Source organism: Odocoileus virginianus, chromosome 27 (assembly GCF_023699985.2).
Source record: "Odocoileus virginianus isolate 20LAN1187 ecotype Illinois chromosome 27, Ovbor_1.2, whole genome shotgun sequence".
Lineage (NCBI taxonomy): Eukaryota > Metazoa > Chordata > Mammalia > Artiodactyla > Cervidae > Odocoileus > Odocoileus virginianus.
Genome location: NC_069700.1, coordinates 16,408,757 through 16,428,523, shown reverse-complemented (window position 1 = coordinate 16,428,523; position 19,767 = coordinate 16,408,757). Strand labels below are relative to the sequence as shown.

Sequence of the window (19,767 nt, the reverse complement as noted above, 5' to 3'; positions counted from 1 at the left end):
AGGGAAGGCCTAAGAGAAAATTACTTTCGAGGATGATCTGAGGAACTGACAGATGTGGATATGTGGATACCCCTGGGAAGGACATTCCAGGCAGATACAACAGTAAATGCAAAAGCCTTAGAAAGGGACCATGCTTGATGTTTTAGATTTTCTAGTAGCCACATGAAGTAACAAGAACAGGGGAAGCTAATTCTAATAATATGTTTTATTTAACCTAATATAGCCAAAATCTTTCAACTTGTAATCAATATAAAAATTATTAATAAAATATGTTACATTCTTCTCATACTTTGGAGTAGAGTATATATTTCACAATTACAGCACATCACAATTCATATCGGTCACATTTCAGGTGCTCTGTGGCCATATGTGGCTGGTGGCTACCATACTGGATAATGCAGGCTCTATGTTTCCTGAGTTGTCCCAGTTGTAGCCTTTATAGACTATACACACATACACATATGCTCATGCACATGCATGCACACACATGGATACAGGATTCAACCATGGGTTACATGTTTAATTGTCATGCCTCTTCAGGTTCTTTTTTTGTTTTTTTTAATTGATTTACACTGTTATGTAGCTTCTGAATCAGAGCAAAGTGACTCATATAGATATAAAAATATTTTTTAAAAAATTCTTTCCCATTATGGTTTATTACAAGATATTATAGTTCCCAATACTATATAGCAGGGCTTTGTGGTTTATCTATTTCATTTATTTATAATAGTGTTTATCTGTTAATCCCAAATTCCTAACTTGTCCCTCTCCCAACTCTCCCTTTGATAACCATAAATTAGTTTGTTTTCTATGTCTATGAGCCTGCTTCTGTTTTGTAAATAAGTTCATTTGTGTCATATTTTAGATTCCACATTAAGTGCTATCATATGATACTGGTCTTTCTAAGACTTTACTTAGTATGATAATCTCTTTGTCCATCCATGTTGTTGCAAATGGCATTATTTCACTCTTTTTATAGCTGAGTAGTATTCCATTATATATATGTACCTCATCTTCTTTATCCATTCATTTGTAGATGAATATTGAGGTTGATTTCATGTCTTGGTTATTGCAAATAGTGCTGATATGAATATTGGGGTGTATATATCTTTTCAAATTAGAGTTTTCTCCAGATATATGGCCAGGAGGGAGATTGCTGGATCCTATGGTGACTCTCCTCTTTAGGTTCTTTTCATCTAGAACAGTTGTGCCCCCACCCTTTAAACTTCCACACCTTACTATATTTGAAGAATACAGACAAGTACATTTTGTAGAATGTCCCAAATTTGGACAGGCATCCAAATTTCTACCTTGAAATTACAGCCAGTAGGATTTGTTGATAAATTGGAACTGAGATATGAAACAGGCAAAAGCCAAGGGTGGATCCAAAAATTTCAGTCTGAAAAACTGGAAAGATGGAATGCCATCTTCCAAGACAGGGAAACTGAGGAGCAGCAGGTTTGGAGAGAAAGACCAAGAATTCTGCTTTGAGGGTATGTTAAGTAGGGGAAGCCTCTTAGGCATGGAAATAGAGATACCATCTTGGTGATTGAAAGTACTTGTGTTTAGAGTTCAGGTGAGAAATCCAGTTAAAAATAAAAAATTGGGAGTCTTCAGCATGTGAATGGTACTTAAAGCCACGAGACTGGCTTATTTCATCTCGGAAGTATAGATAAAAAACAAAAGGAGGTACAAGGACTGAGCCTCAGGCCACTCCAATATTCAGAGGTCATAAAGAAGAGGGGGAGACAGCAAAGGAAAAGGAAGATGGCCAGTGGGGAAAAGTTAAAGGAATATGACATCTTAGAAACCAAGTGAGAAAAGTGTTCCAAGGAGCAATGAGTGACAAATGCTGAGGACTGAGAATTGAATTCAGCAGAGTGAAGGTCCCCAGTGACCCTGATGAGCAATTTCAGTGGAGCCAAAGGATTGAAATCCAATTTGGAGTACATTTAAGAGAAGTTCAAAGAATGTTTCAAATGGCAAGTATGGCAGCTCTTTGAAGAGTTTTTGTATAAAGAGGAGCAGAAAAATGAATAACCAGGGGAAGGGGCTCTATGAGGTCAAGAGAGTTGTTTTAATTTTTTTTTTAATGAGAAAAGATACAGCATGCTTCTTGATGATGCAAAGGTCCCCGGTGAGATGGAAAAATTAGAGGCAAAAGGAGGATTGTGAGCAATCTCCTTGAATGGAGTGAGGATTGGTTGAAATCTGCATAAATGGAGGGAGCATAACAGGAGGAAAGCCAGAGGATATGGACACACACAGATCAGAGAGCGGATATAATGGGGAGAACTGATGTAAGTTTCCTTTTATTTTTGGCTGCCCTGGGTTTTTGTCGCTGCGTGGTTTTTCTCTAGTTGTGGTGCGCAGACTTCCCGTTGTTAGGACTCCTGGTCACGGGCTCAGTAGTTGTAGCGTGTGGGCTTAGATGCCGCAGGGCATGTGGAATCTTCCCGGATCAGGGATGGAAACTGTGTCCCCTGCATTGGTAGGCAGATTCTTCACTACTTAACGACCAAGGAAGTCCTGGAAGTTCTCTTTTGACTGCTTCTATTTTCTCAGCAAAATAGGATCAACATAGAAAATCTATGATGTAGAGAAAAACTCTATGTAACAAGTATGCAAAATTGGCATAATACTATGAAAGATGAGTGGCAAGTTTGACACGTTGAAACAGTCAAAGCAGAATGAGCAAGTTCCTAGTAGACATCGCCTGAACAAGGCATAAAGACAGGAACTCACTGAGTGTGTGTGAGGGGTTTAGTTTGAGGTGAGATTCTGCGCACCCGAGAAGCGAATGTAAGCTTGGTTTAGCTCAAAGTGCAGAAGGCCTCAATGCCAGGCTGAAGAAAGAAGTCCGGCATACATGGCTCCCCCGCCCCGCCCCGGATTTGTGTATGCCATTCCAGTGTTGCTAAGTGATGAGTTCCCGAGTTCTCGACTGTTCACTTCTGTTACTGCCAGGGATGTGACTGAAGCACCCTTGGCCTTTTCACACAATGGCAAAGAATCAGACTTATTATGTGCAGTTTTGGACTCGGGTTCTTCAGTATTTCGTGGGGCTCTATCACCGCCTCCAGAAATGCTGGAGTGCCGTTAAGGGCTTCTGCACTAAGAAGGAGGAAGAATACATTCCTCCAGCTGAGAGTATTTTTCATAAAGAAAAAATTCTGATGCTTGGCAATATTTTGACAGATAATTCTCTAGCCCTTGAACAGAGAGCTCAAGCTGCCTATAGAATCGGACTGTTGGCCTTTACAGGTACTGATTTAACCAGCGGTACTGATGGAGTGTTCCACAACCTTTCTGCCTGTTCTAACCCTGTCAGTGAGTGAGTCTCCTAGCACTGATCTTAGGAGTCCAATAACATTTCCTTTGCCTAAATTATTAGTCTCTCCTCTTTGTACCACCAGATGATTACTAATTACTTTCTCCTCAAGGATCTCATGTTTTAAAAGAATGTGGCCATCAGCTGTATGACTAATTAGGTACTTTCTAATTTTTATACATTAAAATTATGTATACACACATATACACTGAAATTGCCTGTAAAATTTTTTAATATCATAAAAAAAATCAAAGACTATACTGAATTCATTTGTCAACCCTTCTACAGGGAAAAACTACTTGATATTTTACATTTTATCTTGCAAAAAATGCATTACACAGGCAATAGTTTAGAAAAATCAGTAAGAACTTTAGTCTCTTAAAACACTTATTAATACCAGGAAAGTATTAGTGAAAAACAGCTATTAATATACACTTGGCTAGAGAATTAAGTGGTAAGGGTTGAAATTATATTTAAGGGCCCTTGTGGCTCAGATGGTAAAGAATCTACCTGCAATGCAGGAGACCTGGGTTCTATCCCTGGGTTGGGAAGATCTCCTAGAGAAGGGAATGGGAACCCACTCGTTTTCTTGTCTGAAGAATCCCATGGACAGAGGAACCTGGTGTGCTACAGTCCATGGGGTAGCAAAGAGTCGACACAACTGAGCGACTAACAAAAACCATTTAAAGACACACTGTTCTGTCAAATCCACACTTGCTTCACTTTTTTTTCCTAATAAATGTCAGGACGTGTAAAAAAAAAAAATTATTATAGACAGCCCTCAATAACACGTCTCCTAATTAGAAGCTGTTGTTGGTAGCTGTTAGTGTCATTGGTAGATAATTTTTTAAATGGGAAAATGAATTATTTTGATGCCTTTTGATAGACTACTTCCAACAGAACGGTGTCCATGAGAGAAAACATTGTGTTTATGAGGACTGATGGGTCCTAAGGTGCCAGAATGATTAGGAAGCACTACACAGGACCAGAGAGGACAGAACTGAGGAAGATGCCCGTGTGCAGGAGGATAAACCGTAACCACCACGGAGGCAGGCCCAGTTCACTACAGAGCCATGGTCACCACTGGGGGCAAGAGTTAGCGAATTACAACGGGATCAGAATCCTTTAATTTCATGTGGGGAACAACGAAAAGGGCTCATGCCAGCTTTTCGCTAACACTTTACATCAAAGAGAAAATTCTTAAAACCATGAGACTGTGGCAGTACAAATAAGAGAAATCCAAGCGAGGTCAGAACTCCAGTGGCTAAGAATCCAGACAACTGTACCAGCCGCTTCTCACCATCTAAATTGTCTTCATCAGTGCCTTTTTATCTATGACCTTCTCAGAATTCAAGATTTGAACTAGGAAGATCTGGGGCCCAGGTATAGGATGGGAGTAGAGTCAAGGACCAGGTTGGCCCCAGATCTGCAAGAGTTGGGCTGAGAAGCACGTTAAGAACAGAATAATGATGGACAACTTGGGAAAAACCTCTCCTGCTAGTAAGACCCTGACCTTGCAGCTCAGCCTGTTGGTTTTTCCTATGTTTGCTCTAATGTTCTGGTACTTCTTCAAGCACTGAAGACCAAGACTCTGGAATGAAACCATGAGGGAGATCTGCAAGGTGAACACAGCCAGGCTTTATTCATCTTGCATTACTGACAGGTGCCTGATGAAGGAACCAGGGAAGAGCTTTGAGCAGGCAGGGACCTCCCAGTGCTCTTCATGTAACCCCACGCGGATCAACATACGCTTTCTTAATTTCAGAGCAGCACATGGAGACTGGGGTGTCGGGGGAGAGGAAATCAGTGTGAACACAGGAGCACTCATGTTACTAGCTACTAGACACATCAAATACTTTGGAAATGCAAATGCTTTGTTTTACAGGAGGACCCACTGCTGGAGATTTTGCAGCTGAGTACATGAAAGAAGTAGCTCACTTGTTGCAAAATTATGAGATGGTACCCAAAATAAAGATCCTGCTGCTCCAGAGTGTCGCATCTTGGTGTTACTTAAATCCTGTCAACCAGAGAAGAGCCAAACATTTGCAGTTTATTCCTATTCTCGTCCATCTTTTTGATGACAAACTTGAGTCTACTATGAAAAGTGAAACAAACAGCAGCCTCCTGGTTAAATTTTGGGGTTGCTATGTTCTCTCTGTCATTACATGCAATAACTTGCCTTGTATGCAGGAGCTTAAACACTACAGTTCTCTGAAACATCACTTGCAAATACTGGCCAGTGAGAATTGGTCTGGATGGCCCGAGAATTTTGCAGAGGTGCTATATTTCCTCATTGGTTTTCACAGGCATTAATTTCTCTGAATCCAGCTACCTGATGCCTCTGTCTGCACCCCACTGTATTACCCTGGAAAATTTCAATAAATAACAAGAGCTGGTAACATTATTCTTCAGCATTTTCTTTTAGGTGGTTGAAAGACTATATTCATTTTCAACATTACTGTGATGAAACAAACTTATGAAAAGTGCCCCTGTTGAAATAACCTCATAAAAATTAAGTTAAATCAGAATTCACTGGAAGACACATTACCTATGTAACTGTTAGAAGCAGTGGTGTATTTGCTGGGGGGGAGGGGGGGTTACTGATGACATTTAGCTAAGGCACCCAGAAATGCCAAATCTAAACCCAGCTCACCGCCACAACAGATGCTACAGGGGATGCAGATGGATGCTGTCGCCCTACTCATACACATCCTTGCGTTGTTTCAGTGCCAGCCTTCAAGGTGCCACATCCTTGGCTGAGGCCGTGTTTGGCTTTCAGACATGATCTTACTGCACATCAGGCTGACCAGTTCGGGGGAACTCACACTTCATGGAGCAGTGCTCACCTCCACTGGTCCAGTTCTGGAAAGAGATGGAGTATTATGTGTACAGATACCCAAAGAACTCGTCTCTTGGATTTTCACCGTCCATATTTCGTTAGAAAATATGTAAAAGAAAACTTACACTTCCGTACTGTCCAGCCTCATCAAAAGCTTTGTTACAAAAAATATTTATGAAAAAGTACTTAAAGGACTTGTAGCTTTTTGTGTCTCTAACTACCCTAATATTTGCCTCTAGCTTAAATTCGAGCCATCAAGAGATTGAATACTTTCATCTTTCAGACATGCCTTGACTAAACTTAGTGTCATGCTTTCACCTGAGGGGCCTGGAGAAAGTCTAGGTCGGTGATCTTTATTTATTACAGGAATGTTGTTAGGGATGCTATTCACATCATGTGGAGTCATGAGGTTCCCTGGGGAAATTGTCTCAAAACTTAAAACAGGAAAAGCTGTGTTCTGCTGCTGAGCCACTGTACCTTTTCACCCTTTGTGGATTGTGTAACTGTTTCTCAAACTAGAACTCAGTTCATAGGCGATTAGGGTTGGAAATCAGAAGCCCCATTTAGAAACTGTGTCACAGAAATTACATTTTCCAAATGCTTTTGTAATTCACAGAGAGTCAAATCATGCTGGGTCTCTGATGAAAAACAGGTTCAGATTTGGGCCTTGAGGCATTTTTATGCTAAGCTGTGATTTTACACTGGCTTACCAAAATTTTAACAAATGGTTATTTCCCTTTGTTGTCCCTTGTAAGGATTCTCTTAGAAGCAAATGCTAGATAACCATTTGAGCACAAGGGCTTTATTTGCTCATCTTCATAAAGGACTTATGCTTTCATTTCCCTCAGGTAAGAATACCTAAGAGTAGAATGGCCGGATCATATAGAATGTGTGTTTAATTTTTAAGGAACGGTTTAACAGTTCAACAGCACCTGTAGCATTTAATATTGCCACCAGGACTGCCAGAGTCCCATATCCTTATGCGACATTGTTTCATATCCTTAACTCCTGGTATTGTTAAGGTTTTCTCAAACTTGAGCCATTCTGATGCACACCTACCAGAATCTCACTGGTCTAATTTGCACTTCCCTAATGACTAACAATGCCATCTTTCCACACGCTTGTTTACCGTCTGTACATACGCTCTCCAGGTGTCCAAACCTTTCCTCCATTTAAAGGGAAGGTTGTCTATCTACTTAGTGAGTTTTAAGTTCTTTATAGATAGAAATCCTTTGTTGGGTGTTTTACAAGTATTTTCTCCCAGTCTGTGGCTTGTCTTTGCATTCTCCTGAGTCTTTCAAAGAGAAGTTTTTTATTTTTATGCAATCCGATTTATGGTATAATTAGTTATGTGTCCTTTTGGAGAAATCTTTACCAAATCTGAGGTCACTGAAATTTCCTATTTTCTTCTAGAAGATTAATAGTTTTAGCTCTGACATTAAATTTTAAAATCCTCAGTTCCCTCCCCTTTTGCTCCCTGCTACCAAATCCTAGCAATCCGTTTTTGACATTTTCCAGAAATACTTTCTATTTGCCAAGTCATCCTATTCTACTTAGCTCTCCTCTTTACCACTCATTCTAAACTCCTCTGATCCCCCTCTCCCTCTAATCAAGAATATCCTTAATTCTTTTTAAAAATTATTTTTATGGTGGTAAAAAACAATGTAAAATTTATCTGTTCTTCCTCAGTTCTCTCTTTGGGCTAATACACCAAATCTAAAACATCTAGAGCTGCACTAATACACAGCCACTGACCTCACATGGCTCATTAAAACATAAACAAACTGCTAGTTCCTTATTCATAAAGCCACATTTGGTACTCAAGGATACCTGGGTATTATACTGGACAATTCAGTTCCAGCATCCCAAAAACCTTTATTGGACAATGTTGCTATAGGTTAATAAGTTTCCATTACTTAAAATTTTTAGTCCTCACAAACACAGAGGTGGACTTTACCTCAATATTAGAGATAAGAAAATTGAAGTTCTAGAATAACATGCCTAAAGTAATCCTTAGAAGCTTGATATTGCTCTTTATTGTCAATTTACACAATTGTCAATTTATACAATTGTTGCTTGTATGCTGTCCACAGAACTTACTCAATCCCAATGCTGTATACTTCTCAATTCCCCCTATGCCTTTTTCTTCCTACAACAGTACATCCTTCATTTCACCCTTACTTAAATATACACACTCTGTCTACTCCAGTACGTGAGATGTGTTAACAGAAAGTTTCAGAACCCTTAGTTATTCCTGCATTTCTTTATGTGCTGCACCCTCTGCTTTTCTAAGACCACCAACATCACCCCAACATCTTAACCTTCCAAGGAGAGTAGGATCCTACCAGCCAGTTGAGCCTTCTCGTGGCTAATCAGATTCACCTGGGGAGCTTTTGGATATCTAGATGTTCACACTTCTACTTGGTCCTATTACTGGGGCTTAGGGTCTAGAAATCAAATTTCCCTCCAGTGAGCTTGAGGTGCAACCAGATTTATGAGGGAAAACCTCAGCTATCTCAGTCTAAAGAGGGAGAAGTCATTTCCCCTTGTTTTCTTCCAAGCTAGTTAGCAGAACAGAAAGGAAACAAAACAAAAAGCACAGAAATAGACAAATTTTCTACACAGACTTTATGCTTCATTCTTCCAAGGTGCACACAAAACTCAATAGAATGAAGTTTATTTATCATATACACAAGTCATGTCTGACAACTGAGAAAATGCTATTTACACAAAACACCATAGATTAAAAATACATAGTATTTGTATTTTAATACAATAGTAGGGTTCCAGGATACAAACAAGAGAATCTGATAACAAGTTTTCATTATAAAGTTATTTGCAAAAAAAAAAAAAAAAAAAGTATATAATAAAGTTATTTGCTCTGCTACAAAGAACTACAGTGGAGGTAAACTTTGGCAGTTACTGAATTTCATATACTCGGTTTTACATCTGTAGAGGAAGAGACAACTTCTTCAGCACATGTACCAGCAATTTCTGAGTCTTCTACTTCATTCAGAATCCTCAGCAGTTGCCTGTTCAGGATCAAATTCCTGACTATACGGTGATTCAAGGTTATCCAGAGGTTCATGACTCAGCCTCTTTTAAAGAATAAACCAATAATTTATTTTAAAAACTTTACAATCCAAGTCCATTATTACTATGCTGATATAAGGAACCCTCAATGTTGTAATAAGGTTTCATAATGTCTCTACTAAATTCACTTAGAAGCAGTCAAGTGTTATATCAAAGTGCTAACCATATTAGATCCTATTTCTGCAAAGTCAGTGTTTACAAATTTGCTTATTTTTAAGTACTGAGATGCTTTCAGAATACAACTCAAACCAATACTTCTCAAACTACAATAAAGGACCAGGTTTCCTAATTTCCCATCTGCTTTGGACCAATACTCCCACAGCAGTTAACAGAGCTACTACAGTGCTTCCAAATGAAAACTTTATTCTGTCATGGTGCTAAAATGTAAGGCAGAAATTCAGTACAAGAAAAGTTGTGATTTGAAAAACTTCCTTCCTAACCACAAGATGATGTTTTGCAGACATGAATAAATTTAAGACCTAGTTTTTAAGACTGGTAAATTAAGAGTCATCAGGTTAATACTTATAAACACATTAGTTACTTCCAAATTTTTTAAAAAAGTAAGATAAGATGACCAAAGCTACTCAGTACACCAATTATTAATACCGGTTTTATAAGTGCCCATCATGTCTCATTGGCATTAGTTAAAATAAAAACTGTGGATGTCTGTGTGTGTGTATATATATATATATGTATGTGTAACTGATTTACTCTGCTGTGTACCTGAAGCTAACACAACACTATGAATCAACCAAACTCCAATAAAAACTTTTTAAAAAGCCTGTCTGAAAATTTGACACCTGTGAAATATAATAAATTCCCTATATCTTTCAGATATAATTCCTTTTTATATCTCTACAAGAAAACAGGTGTCCTTTTGTTTCATAATAATAAACAACAGCATCTGACAGTTTTGGGTTCTCACTAGGTACAGGCAGTTCTCTCAATTTTTTCCCTATTATAACTCATTATTCTCATAGGAAGCCTATAAAGTAGGCACTATTACTCCCATTTTATAGATGAGGAAAATGGAGCCCTGACAGGATAAACAACCTGCTTAACTCTAACTTAATGGCGCGAGGCAGGGGCTAGGACTCAAATTGGGAGATCTGATCCTAGAGCCCAAACACGTTCTGATCACACTCCCTGGACTTGATAGGAAAACAGAGGACTCTGGGTCAGGTGAAGGTTAAGACACCTACCTGTATCATCTCTGCCATATACTGGACATGTTCTGCCACTTCTGCCAGTTCCTTATTCTCCTCCTTCAGGCGGGCAATTTCATTGTCCTTTTGTTCAATCTCCTTATGGAGCTATGTGACATAAATCAAAATAGTTCAATATCTCACAGGTTTGCGACACTGTAAACCAAATTATATGCCTCCAAGTATACAGCTGATAGCACATTTAGGACAAAGTTGCTAACAAAGGTGCTGTCCTTGACTCTCAACACAATAGGCTTCTTTTTGTGTAACAGTTCTGCCTAATTAAACTTTTACTAGGCCAACATTAAATCTAGTTTATATTGCTCTAGTAAAATATCTTAGACAGAAGAAAAATGATCCTGGAATGTTTAAAAATGTCACAAATTATATTCAGTACATACTTTCTCATTTTCCTTAAGGGCCTCATAGAGAGCCTTCCTCCGTTTTTCCGCCACTTCTTTCCAATATTGAGGGGATGGATTTTCTAAAATAAATGAATGTTTTACAGTGTAACTTCGGAAATCATTACTGTATATATATACTGCTGTAAAAACCCAGTAACTTTTTGTCTATTAAAAAAAAATTTAGTCTTACTCAGTACTTAGTAATACCATTTTTAAAAAAGATTAAAGTTAGAAAGCCAAATCAATTTTTTCTCTTATTTTTCCAAACGTTTTGAAGATTTTCAATCTTTCAAAACAATTCCAACACCAGTACAATACACATATAACTTTCACCTAGATTGTTAAAGGTTGTTTGCTGCATTTGCTATGTGTCTTCATACTTTTTTTTTTGTTTAACAGTAACATTTGTGAAAAGTCCAGATCAGTTATTTTTACACTGCCCTTAAATTTGCATTTGTCCATTTTCATTATTAGGTTCAAGCTATACATGTTGGCAAGGACACTGTGTAAACATGTTGTATCCTTCCCAGTGTACCACTGAAGAAGCACATACTAATTTGTCACAATCCTAGTTTGTCACAATCCTAGATGTTATATTCAATCATTTAAGATGATTTCTCCCTTGTAAAGGCATTTTTTTCCTTCGGTAACAAGTAAATGATCTATGGAGTAAAATTTTTGAGTCTGTGGTGTTAACATACAATTCCCTAACAACCTTTCCTCCAGTTTTAGCTCCACTAATATTTCTTAAATCTGTTTCTACGATGGATAAAAAAAGTAGTGATTTTCCATTTATGTAGTTCCTTCTACATTCAGTAGTTGGCATTATTCTGTCAAAGAACATCCCCTCCCCCAATTCAGAAGAAAATTACCAGTATGGATTCATGTACTCTTTTTTTAATTCAGTGTATTATAATCCATTTTTGCCATCATTCATTTTGATGCTCAAACTTTCCCTACTTTAGCCAAGGGGATCCCTTAAAGCAGTCTCCTTATCCGTTTAACCTCTGCATCAGTTGTTGATTTTCTAACACAAGAGATTTCTTGTGTTTTCTAACACAAGAGATTACAAACTCACTCTATAGTGAGCTTGCCCCAGTCCTGGAAGCAGCCATTTCTCCAGGGAGCTTTAGTGGAGAATCCTGTTTACAAACCAAGAACTGGATGTGATTGTGCTTCTTGTTATTTAGTGCCATTGTTTCTGGGCTCTTTCACTGGCAGAGGTAGATTCTTTAAAAAACAAAAAAATCAGTTCATACCAACACACCCAATTCCAGTTCCACAAGAGTTCCTCCTTTCCTTCCCCATTACATATTGTATCTCCCTTCACCATACCATGAACCCAAAAATATCAACATATTACCCATTTGCTTAATCCTAAAATATACTCAAATTTCCCCCATAACTGCTACTATAGCAATACCACTAACAGCAAAAATTAAATTCAAGATTTCTTTGTAGTTCTTTCAGTCCTCACAGTATATCCCATGAGGAGAGTTCTGTGTTCAAGTTAAATGAATTAATTTTTTCTATGTGGTTATGATAGCAATACAATGTATAGTTGAGTTATTTATTTCCATATTTAACTTTAGTTATTATTTCCTATCAATCTTCATTAATTTTAGCCAAATCAGATGAGTATCACAAATCCTATTGCTTATTTTACACTATTATTAAAACTTCTTTATTTGTATGCAATCAACCTTTCTTTATTTTGCCTAAAAAACCCACTATCTACTTATTTCTTCCCCCACTGTCATTCAGGCAACTCAAAATGAGCCCAAACACCACTTTAATCTTGGGTGAGACCATTAACTTCTCTAGGTCTCAAATTTTTTCCTCAGTAATAATATCCAATGACTCATTATTAGAATAGAAGTAATCACCTTCCATAGTACTTATAAAACATCACTAGCTTCCTTTTATGAATTCCACTGCCATTCCATTAAAACCAGTAATTGTCACAGGCACATGCTTCTCACTCATCTTCACTCTTCTTGTTCCTATTGTTCCCTTATATCATTCTCCTGGTATCTTTTCTTCAAGTTCCTCTCTGCAAATTCATTCTCTAGACACTTTTCTTCTGAAGAGACTATTTCTAAGTCTTACATGTCCAATATCAAAGCTGCCATATTATTCACTATCCTTTCCTTTAATATTAAACCCGTATATGGATCTTATCGAACCATAGGACCTGTCCAAATTTACATTTTATGTATTTCCAACCATAAGAAATTTTAAATTATCAAAAACATTAAAGCAAAATATTTTAATAGATTAAAAAGCTGTGGGCAGAATTCATAACAACAAACAATATTTACCCTTATTATAATTTAGGTTTTTAAGATAAAAGCTGCATATATACATATTTTTTTGTACCTGTAATCATAAGATCAAATGCTTCTTGGCTGACTCCTCCAAGAGTTTTATTTTTACTATGTTCTGGGTCAGTAACAACTCCAGAGCTGGAAGTCTTAGATATTAACTGGTCATTCCAATGTTTCTGTTTGGACAAGCCTTTAACCAACTATAATGAAAATATGTACATCAGTCATTTTGTTTAATGAACAAGAAAGCTGAATAGCTTTGTCTCTTTTGATTAAAACTAAAGTATTCATATCTTTTTTTGATATCTTTGGCTCTTTTAAGAGATTATAAATTCAAAACTCTACAAAAATATATAGTCATATTTTAGGAATTTTATTTACAGCAATTATTTTAGATCAGACTTCGGTCTAAGGCTTAGCTGAATTCATTTTTATTACTTAAATAATTCAGTACCATGGGAAGGCATGATTTGCAACCCATAAAAGTCTAGAAACCCTCATCCATGATTTCATTATTTACATACAGGGGTAAATGATTGAATCTAACATTTTATTCTTAAAAAAAAGGAGAAAGAAATCAAACATTATGCCTATAGGTTAACTCATAATAATTTATTATCCCAGTTCTGCTACAGATATCCATACCAACTTTCAACTTCCTAAACTGAAATTAAAACAAAAACCACTTCTGTGGGGAATATACAATTGTTATCCTTAAATTATTTCCAAATTTCAATGATTTAGGTATTTCTGACCAAGTAAGTCTTTGAAATGTGTTTAATGTAAGTGCAGAATCATCTGTACCCCATTCTAGCCCAACAATACACACCTCATTTTCTCTTCCAACCAGAGATCCAGCCGTAGAAGGCTGAATCATCCTCAGAGTTCTTCTTGGAACAGGACTATTCTGGAAGTCAACATAATAAATTATCTGGTTACTAAGTTACTATATGGACTGTTACTATCTTAATCCTACTATAATTGACAAAAAACAAAACAAAACAACCCAAAGGACATTAATGTTTGATATGGTATATAATTTTATAAAATTACACATGGTTTGATCAACTAGCAAACTTATTATTTCCCTAAAATTCTAATAAAGTTTGAAGAAATTCTAAAAATAAATCATATTACTCAAACTTGACACAAACAAGTCACTCTTCTCCCATTTCAATATACGTTCTTGCTAAAGTCATACAGTCATTGTTTAGTTAAAACAAAAATACAACATTTTTAAGTTCTAATACTTCATATATGGTGAAATTCCAGAATACCAGAAGTATCTGTATTCCATCTTATTAAAAAAAAAGATCTTTCACACAGAAACTAGAAATGTACCAAATATATTACATTTATGGCAGAAACCCACAAAAGGGGTAAATTGGAGGAAAGGGTTAATTATTTAACTGCAAAATATTTCTCTCCCCTAATCAAAAGGATTCCTCTTAGGCTTTCTTTAAATTGTGAATATCCCCTAACATATTTATATGAATTCACCACAAGAATATAATTTTAAGAACATAACACATGTAAGAAGACCTGCTTCTCCCCCTCAACCTTTACCTGAGTGTAGAAGCAGTTTGCTTCAAGACCATTCATTAGCAGACAGCAAAAATGTCACTGCTTGAGGCATACTAGAACTCCAAAATGCCCAAGCTATTGTTTCGGGAAAAAAATTGCCTTCCTTGTAATATGTAAATACCTTCCTGTATATTTCCTGATCTAAAAGATCTCTCTACTATATCTGCAAAAAATCATTAGTTATACTGCCACCATGGGATAGCAAACAATAGTGAATACTCAAACAAAGTCAGTAAGAACATGACACCAGAGCAGCGTGAGAAAGTTACTGATTCCACACTGCACTACACAGGACTAGAGCTCACCTTTCCCACGGTAAAGTTTCTACTGCTGATTATTATCTCACTATTGAACTGAAGAACAAACGCTGGCTACTGGGAGAACAAATATTACACCAACATTTCAGATATAATTTAAGATTAGTCAACAGTCTCCAGACAAACAGAAGAAAATACAACTTTGAAACCCTTTAATAATAGATGTTAATTTATTTAAACACTTGCTACTAAGATAAATGACTGAAATACTAAATGACCATTTCCAAGATTTAACTTTCACAACTGTAAGCTTTATAGCATCCAGCCACCCAAATGTAATATTGCTATTATCATTTTATTCATACAGATCTTGCATTTAGAATAAGCTCTTTACAGCCAGAAAGGTTCTCATATATTAATGAGTCTTAATCTTTTTAGAAAACAATTTTATATTCTGCAAACCCCCTCAAGAAACAGTAACAACAAGCACACACACAGCATTTTGTGTATGACTGGCAAGGAATCCATGAACTCCTAAAATATACTCTTACAGACTAGCTTCAGTCCAACTCGCTCATTTTACAGATGAGTAAACTGAGGCGGAGATGCTAAATAACTCACCCAACATCACAGTTTTGGAGGCACAACCAAGCAGAACCCAGGTCCTTTTATATCCCAGATAGTTGTACTATAACTACTAAACATTAGACTTCTCTTTAAATGTTAGACTCTGCTGGAATTACATAAATTATCTGTCTGGGATTTGATTCAAAATAATTCAGTGGAAGAAAGAAGGAGCAAATAGAGACGGAGATGAAATAAGACTTGCCATATACTGATAGTCCATGGGGTTGCAAAGAGTCAGACACGACTGAGCGACTGAACTGAACTGATATACTGATAATTGCTGAAAGTGGGGGAAGTAAATTGAGATTAAATTACTATTTTTTAATATTTTCCTAATAAAAAGTTTAAAAACACACACATACAAAGCACAAGTGCAAGATGTTATTACCCTTTATGGAAGATGATGGGATCAAATTCACATATTATCAGTACAAACTATTATTCAAGAAAAATAATGTAAGGAAGATACTAAGGGAAGGTAATAATGCAAAATGTCTCTGTGATCAAAGATCTAATTTGAATATACACTTAAAAGGATTTTAATAAAACCATCTCATGAAATGTAGTAAGAGTAAAAACAAAGGAATAAAAAGTCTTGTATACAGAAAACCCTAAGGAATTTACTAAAAAAAAACTATTACAACTAATAAACAAGCTCTGCAAGGTTGAAACAAACAAGATCAAGATACAAGTCAGTTGCATTTCTATATAGCAGCAATGACCACACCAAAAATTTAATTAAGGAAATGATTCCAGCTACAATAGCATTAAAAACAACAAAATACTTAGACCTAAATAAATGGAAAAACATCCTATGTGCCTGGATCACAAAACTTAATTCAACCATAATTCATTTTTAAACAGTCCTCTATTGTTATTTGCCCTCAGACTCAAAATTTAGTTAAGCCAAGGTTCATAGAAATTATAGCCAAGTTAAATTTGACCAAATTATGTCAAAAAACATCTAACTACCTGCTTTCTACAAAAGCTGAAAGTGACTGCATCACATACCTTTACATTCTCTTGGAATCCTTCTTGTTTCTGCTTCATGTTGTGACTCATTACACACCTGATGAAGAGCAGAAGACTAGCAATTCAAAAACAGAACAATCTGCATCAGAAAGTGAAATTTAGTTTTTTGTTCAAAGTACAACGTAAAAATAAAAATTAAAAAATCGTAACGATAAAAAAGATAGAATCTTTTCTCACTGTACCCAAACTCAGCCCTGTCAATGACAAGTGACTAAAGCTAATGACTCTTAGTATCTTTACTTTATACATACACACACACACACACACAAAATAATTCTGGCTGGTAAAATTTTGTTACATGAGAAAATATGTAGTCTAAGCAAATTTACAAAACATGATGGTGTTCTATGTTAAATGCAGGGCTCCCAAAGATCTGAAAAATGGTCAGTGGGAAAAGTAAAACACAGACATTCAGGTATGATCAGGTCAAAAACAGCATCCTAACTTTGCTGTTTCAAAGACAGTTTTAAGCTATAATAAACTTGGCCCTGGTAACCAGCAATAACTTAATACTGACTTAATATCTAATCAAGTAAGATTATGCATTTCCACGTGTAGGGAATGTTTAACCACCATTAACTGAGGCACTGATGGATGCAAAGAAAAGGGAGGAGACAGAGGGTTATGCAGTCTTAGTAACCAGAACACTGGCTCCACTCACTCCAAACCCAAATTTGAACTCCTCAGCCGTCTCTCTTCTCTCATACAGATCTCACTGATTTCTGCAGTTATGCCTTTCTTTACTCAGTGCAGTGACTTCTGAACTTTGACTATGACCCATCCCATGTGAATACATTTTATGCTGTGTGCCAGCACACACAAACGCAATCATAAAAGCTTAGGAAAGAAAGTCTAACGCTGTGACGCAGCCTGTTTTCCAGTCTGTTTAATGTTAAGCAAATGCTGGTCGGGCTGAGCCAGGGCAGTGGTTTTCAAACTGCGGGTCGCAGCCTGGGGTTCCAAAATCACTTAGTGGGTGTTTAAAACATCAAAGTGTATGGCATAGGAGGAATAAATACTGCCCCCTGAAGGTTCTAATTTAGCTGAGGAATGAGTCCTAAATTGCGATGTAAAAAATGATTTAGTACACGTCATGATTTAAACAGTTGAAAGCCACGGGTCAAACCTAACTCCTCACTTGCTCATTACACTCCCGCCGACATCCTTAGTTTTTATTATCTAGTTATTTTAAACAACTAGATTGAAAACTAGCATAGGAGTGAGTCCAAGGAACTATTGATAAACTGATGAAACCAAGTGTCACCACGTTCATTTTTTCTTTAAACGAGCAGACGCAGGATTCAGGGATCTTCTCCCCCGAGCCCAGTTAGCGGACCACTATGGAGGCTCAGTGGTAAAATAACAGCCTGTCAATGCAGGAGACGCGGGTTCGATCTCTGGGTCGGGAAGATCCTCTTGGAGAAGGAAATGGCAACGCACTCCAGTATTCTTGCCTGGGTAATCTCATGGACAGAGGAGCCTGGCAGGCTACGGACGTGACTTAGCGATTAGACAACAATGGATTTCCACCAGTTAATTCCTGGTCATGAGGACGGATGATGTTCCTCTTGACAAGGTACACCAACGCTGATGCCCTCACACCAACCAACTGCACAGAAACCGCCCCATAAGACCGCAAGTCTGTCCTCGGGACAGAGACCCAGACGCCAAAGAGGCGGCAGAAGGTTCAACGCGCCGGGGCCCTCCAACCCACGGGCACGCCTGGGGACGGCGCCCGCCAGCCAATAGCGAGTGCGGACGGGAAAGCGCGCCAAAACCGACCTAGCTAATGGGACGGGGTCCAGTCTCACCTCCCCCCCGCTCCCCCACCCCGCGACCGTTTAATCGCCTCTTCACCCCGACCCCGACAGTGGCCAGACAGTCATCAGAGGAGTACGCGACTGCTGGCCGGCGGCAGCCCGGAGAGGCCTCATCTAGCAACCCCTGCGGACCCCCTCCAGGCACCCCCCTCACACTTACCGGATGGAAGCGTGCAGTACTCGTAGCGAACTCAGGAAATTGTGACCGCTGCTCCTCGCGCGGGGTTCACAGCCAACCCACGTTTGGGCCGGCAGCCGGTAAAGTGCGGGCGCGCGCTGCTGGGAAAACACTGAAACTCTTCCCGCCGGCCCGGGACGATCACGTAACCGCTTGACGCTAGACGTAGGGCGGAGCTATCGGAATTCGACGAATTGCCTCTCGCCTCCACCCGTTTCGGCTCCGCCCCTTCCTGCGCCTGCGTGGTGGGCGTGGCGTGTATTTGGGCCCGAGTGGGTTCTGGGTCTCGGCTCTGTCCTGTGGTCTCAACTTCCGTTCCAAGTGAATGATTTGGGGGTTTTTTTTGCCCCCACTAGATGTAAACACTGAGAGAAAAAAGTATTGTATTTTTCTGAAAATCCTTGTTCCGCGGCATCCTCATTGTATTAAGAGCTTTTATATTTTGGCTTTTTCATGTTGACTAAATTGTGGTGCCCTAGTTCCCTTGTGGCTCAGTTGGTAAAGAATCCGCCCGCAATGCGGGAGAACTGGGTTCGATCCCTGGGTTGGGAAGATCCCCTGGAAGAGGGAAAAGCTACCCACTCCAATATTCTGGCCTAGGGAATCTCATGGACTGTACAGTTCGTGGGATCGCAAAGAGTCGGACACCACTGAGCGACTTTCACTTCACTTCAGCAGTACTAGAAGGCCTAATCGTGCAACAGGCCCATTGACTGAGCGCCTAGTAGGTACCAGTACTGTTCTAGGCACTGGAATACAGCTGCCATTGCAATTTGAAGGAGCAGGAAAACCTTAATAATAATTGTTTTTGTTGTTTAGTCGCTCAATTGTGTCTGAATCTTTGCAACCTCATGGACTGTAGGCCCCCATGCTCCTCTGTCCTTGAGTTTTTGCAGGCAGGAATACTGGAGTGGGTTGCCATTTCCTCCTCCAGGGGATCTTCTCGTCCCAGGAATCAAACTCGAGTCTCCTGTGTTGTAGGCGGCTTCTTTACCCCTGAGCCACCGGCAAGCCCTAATAATAATTACCTCTAGCCTTTTATTATTGTTATTACTTTTAGTCATTTTACA

General features: G+C 38.3%; 2 protein-coding genes across 3 annotated transcripts; one reads left to right on the top strand and one right to left on the bottom strand.

Moving 5' to 3' along the window:
• Window positions 1–1,003: 1,003 nt before the first annotated feature.
• Window positions 1,004–5,735, top strand: ARMH2 (armadillo like helical domain containing 2). Its single transcript, XM_020892296.2, has 2 exons — window positions 1,004–3,264; window positions 5,217–5,735. The coding sequence occupies exons 1-2, from the start codon at window positions 3,003–3,005 to the stop codon at window positions 5,642–5,644; spliced, it is 690 nt and encodes a 229-aa protein (XP_020747955.1). The 5' UTR covers window positions 1,004–3,002; the 3' UTR covers window positions 5,645–5,735.
• Window positions 5,736–8,831: 3,096 nt separating this feature from the next.
• On the bottom strand, window positions 8,832–16,754 carry GMNN (geminin DNA replication inhibitor). Of its 2 annotated transcripts, none has more exons than XM_070456226.1 (6): window positions 16,679–16,754; window positions 14,029–14,106; window positions 13,252–13,399; window positions 10,870–10,952; window positions 10,466–10,576; window positions 8,832–9,268 (listed from the first exon to the last, which is right to left on the bottom strand). In XM_070456226.1, the coding sequence occupies exons 1-6, from the start codon at window positions 16,727–16,729 to the stop codon at window positions 9,179–9,181; spliced, it is 561 nt and encodes a 186-aa protein (XP_070312327.1). In that variant the 5' UTR covers window positions 16,730–16,754; the 3' UTR covers window positions 8,832–9,178. The 2 variants fall into 2 exon arrangements, with proteins under 2 accessions (XP_070312327.1, XP_020747944.2); XM_020892285.2 differs by lacking the exon at window positions 16,679–16,754 and adding an exon at window positions 14,766–16,072.
• Between the last annotated feature and the right edge of the window lie 3,013 nt (window positions 16,755–19,767).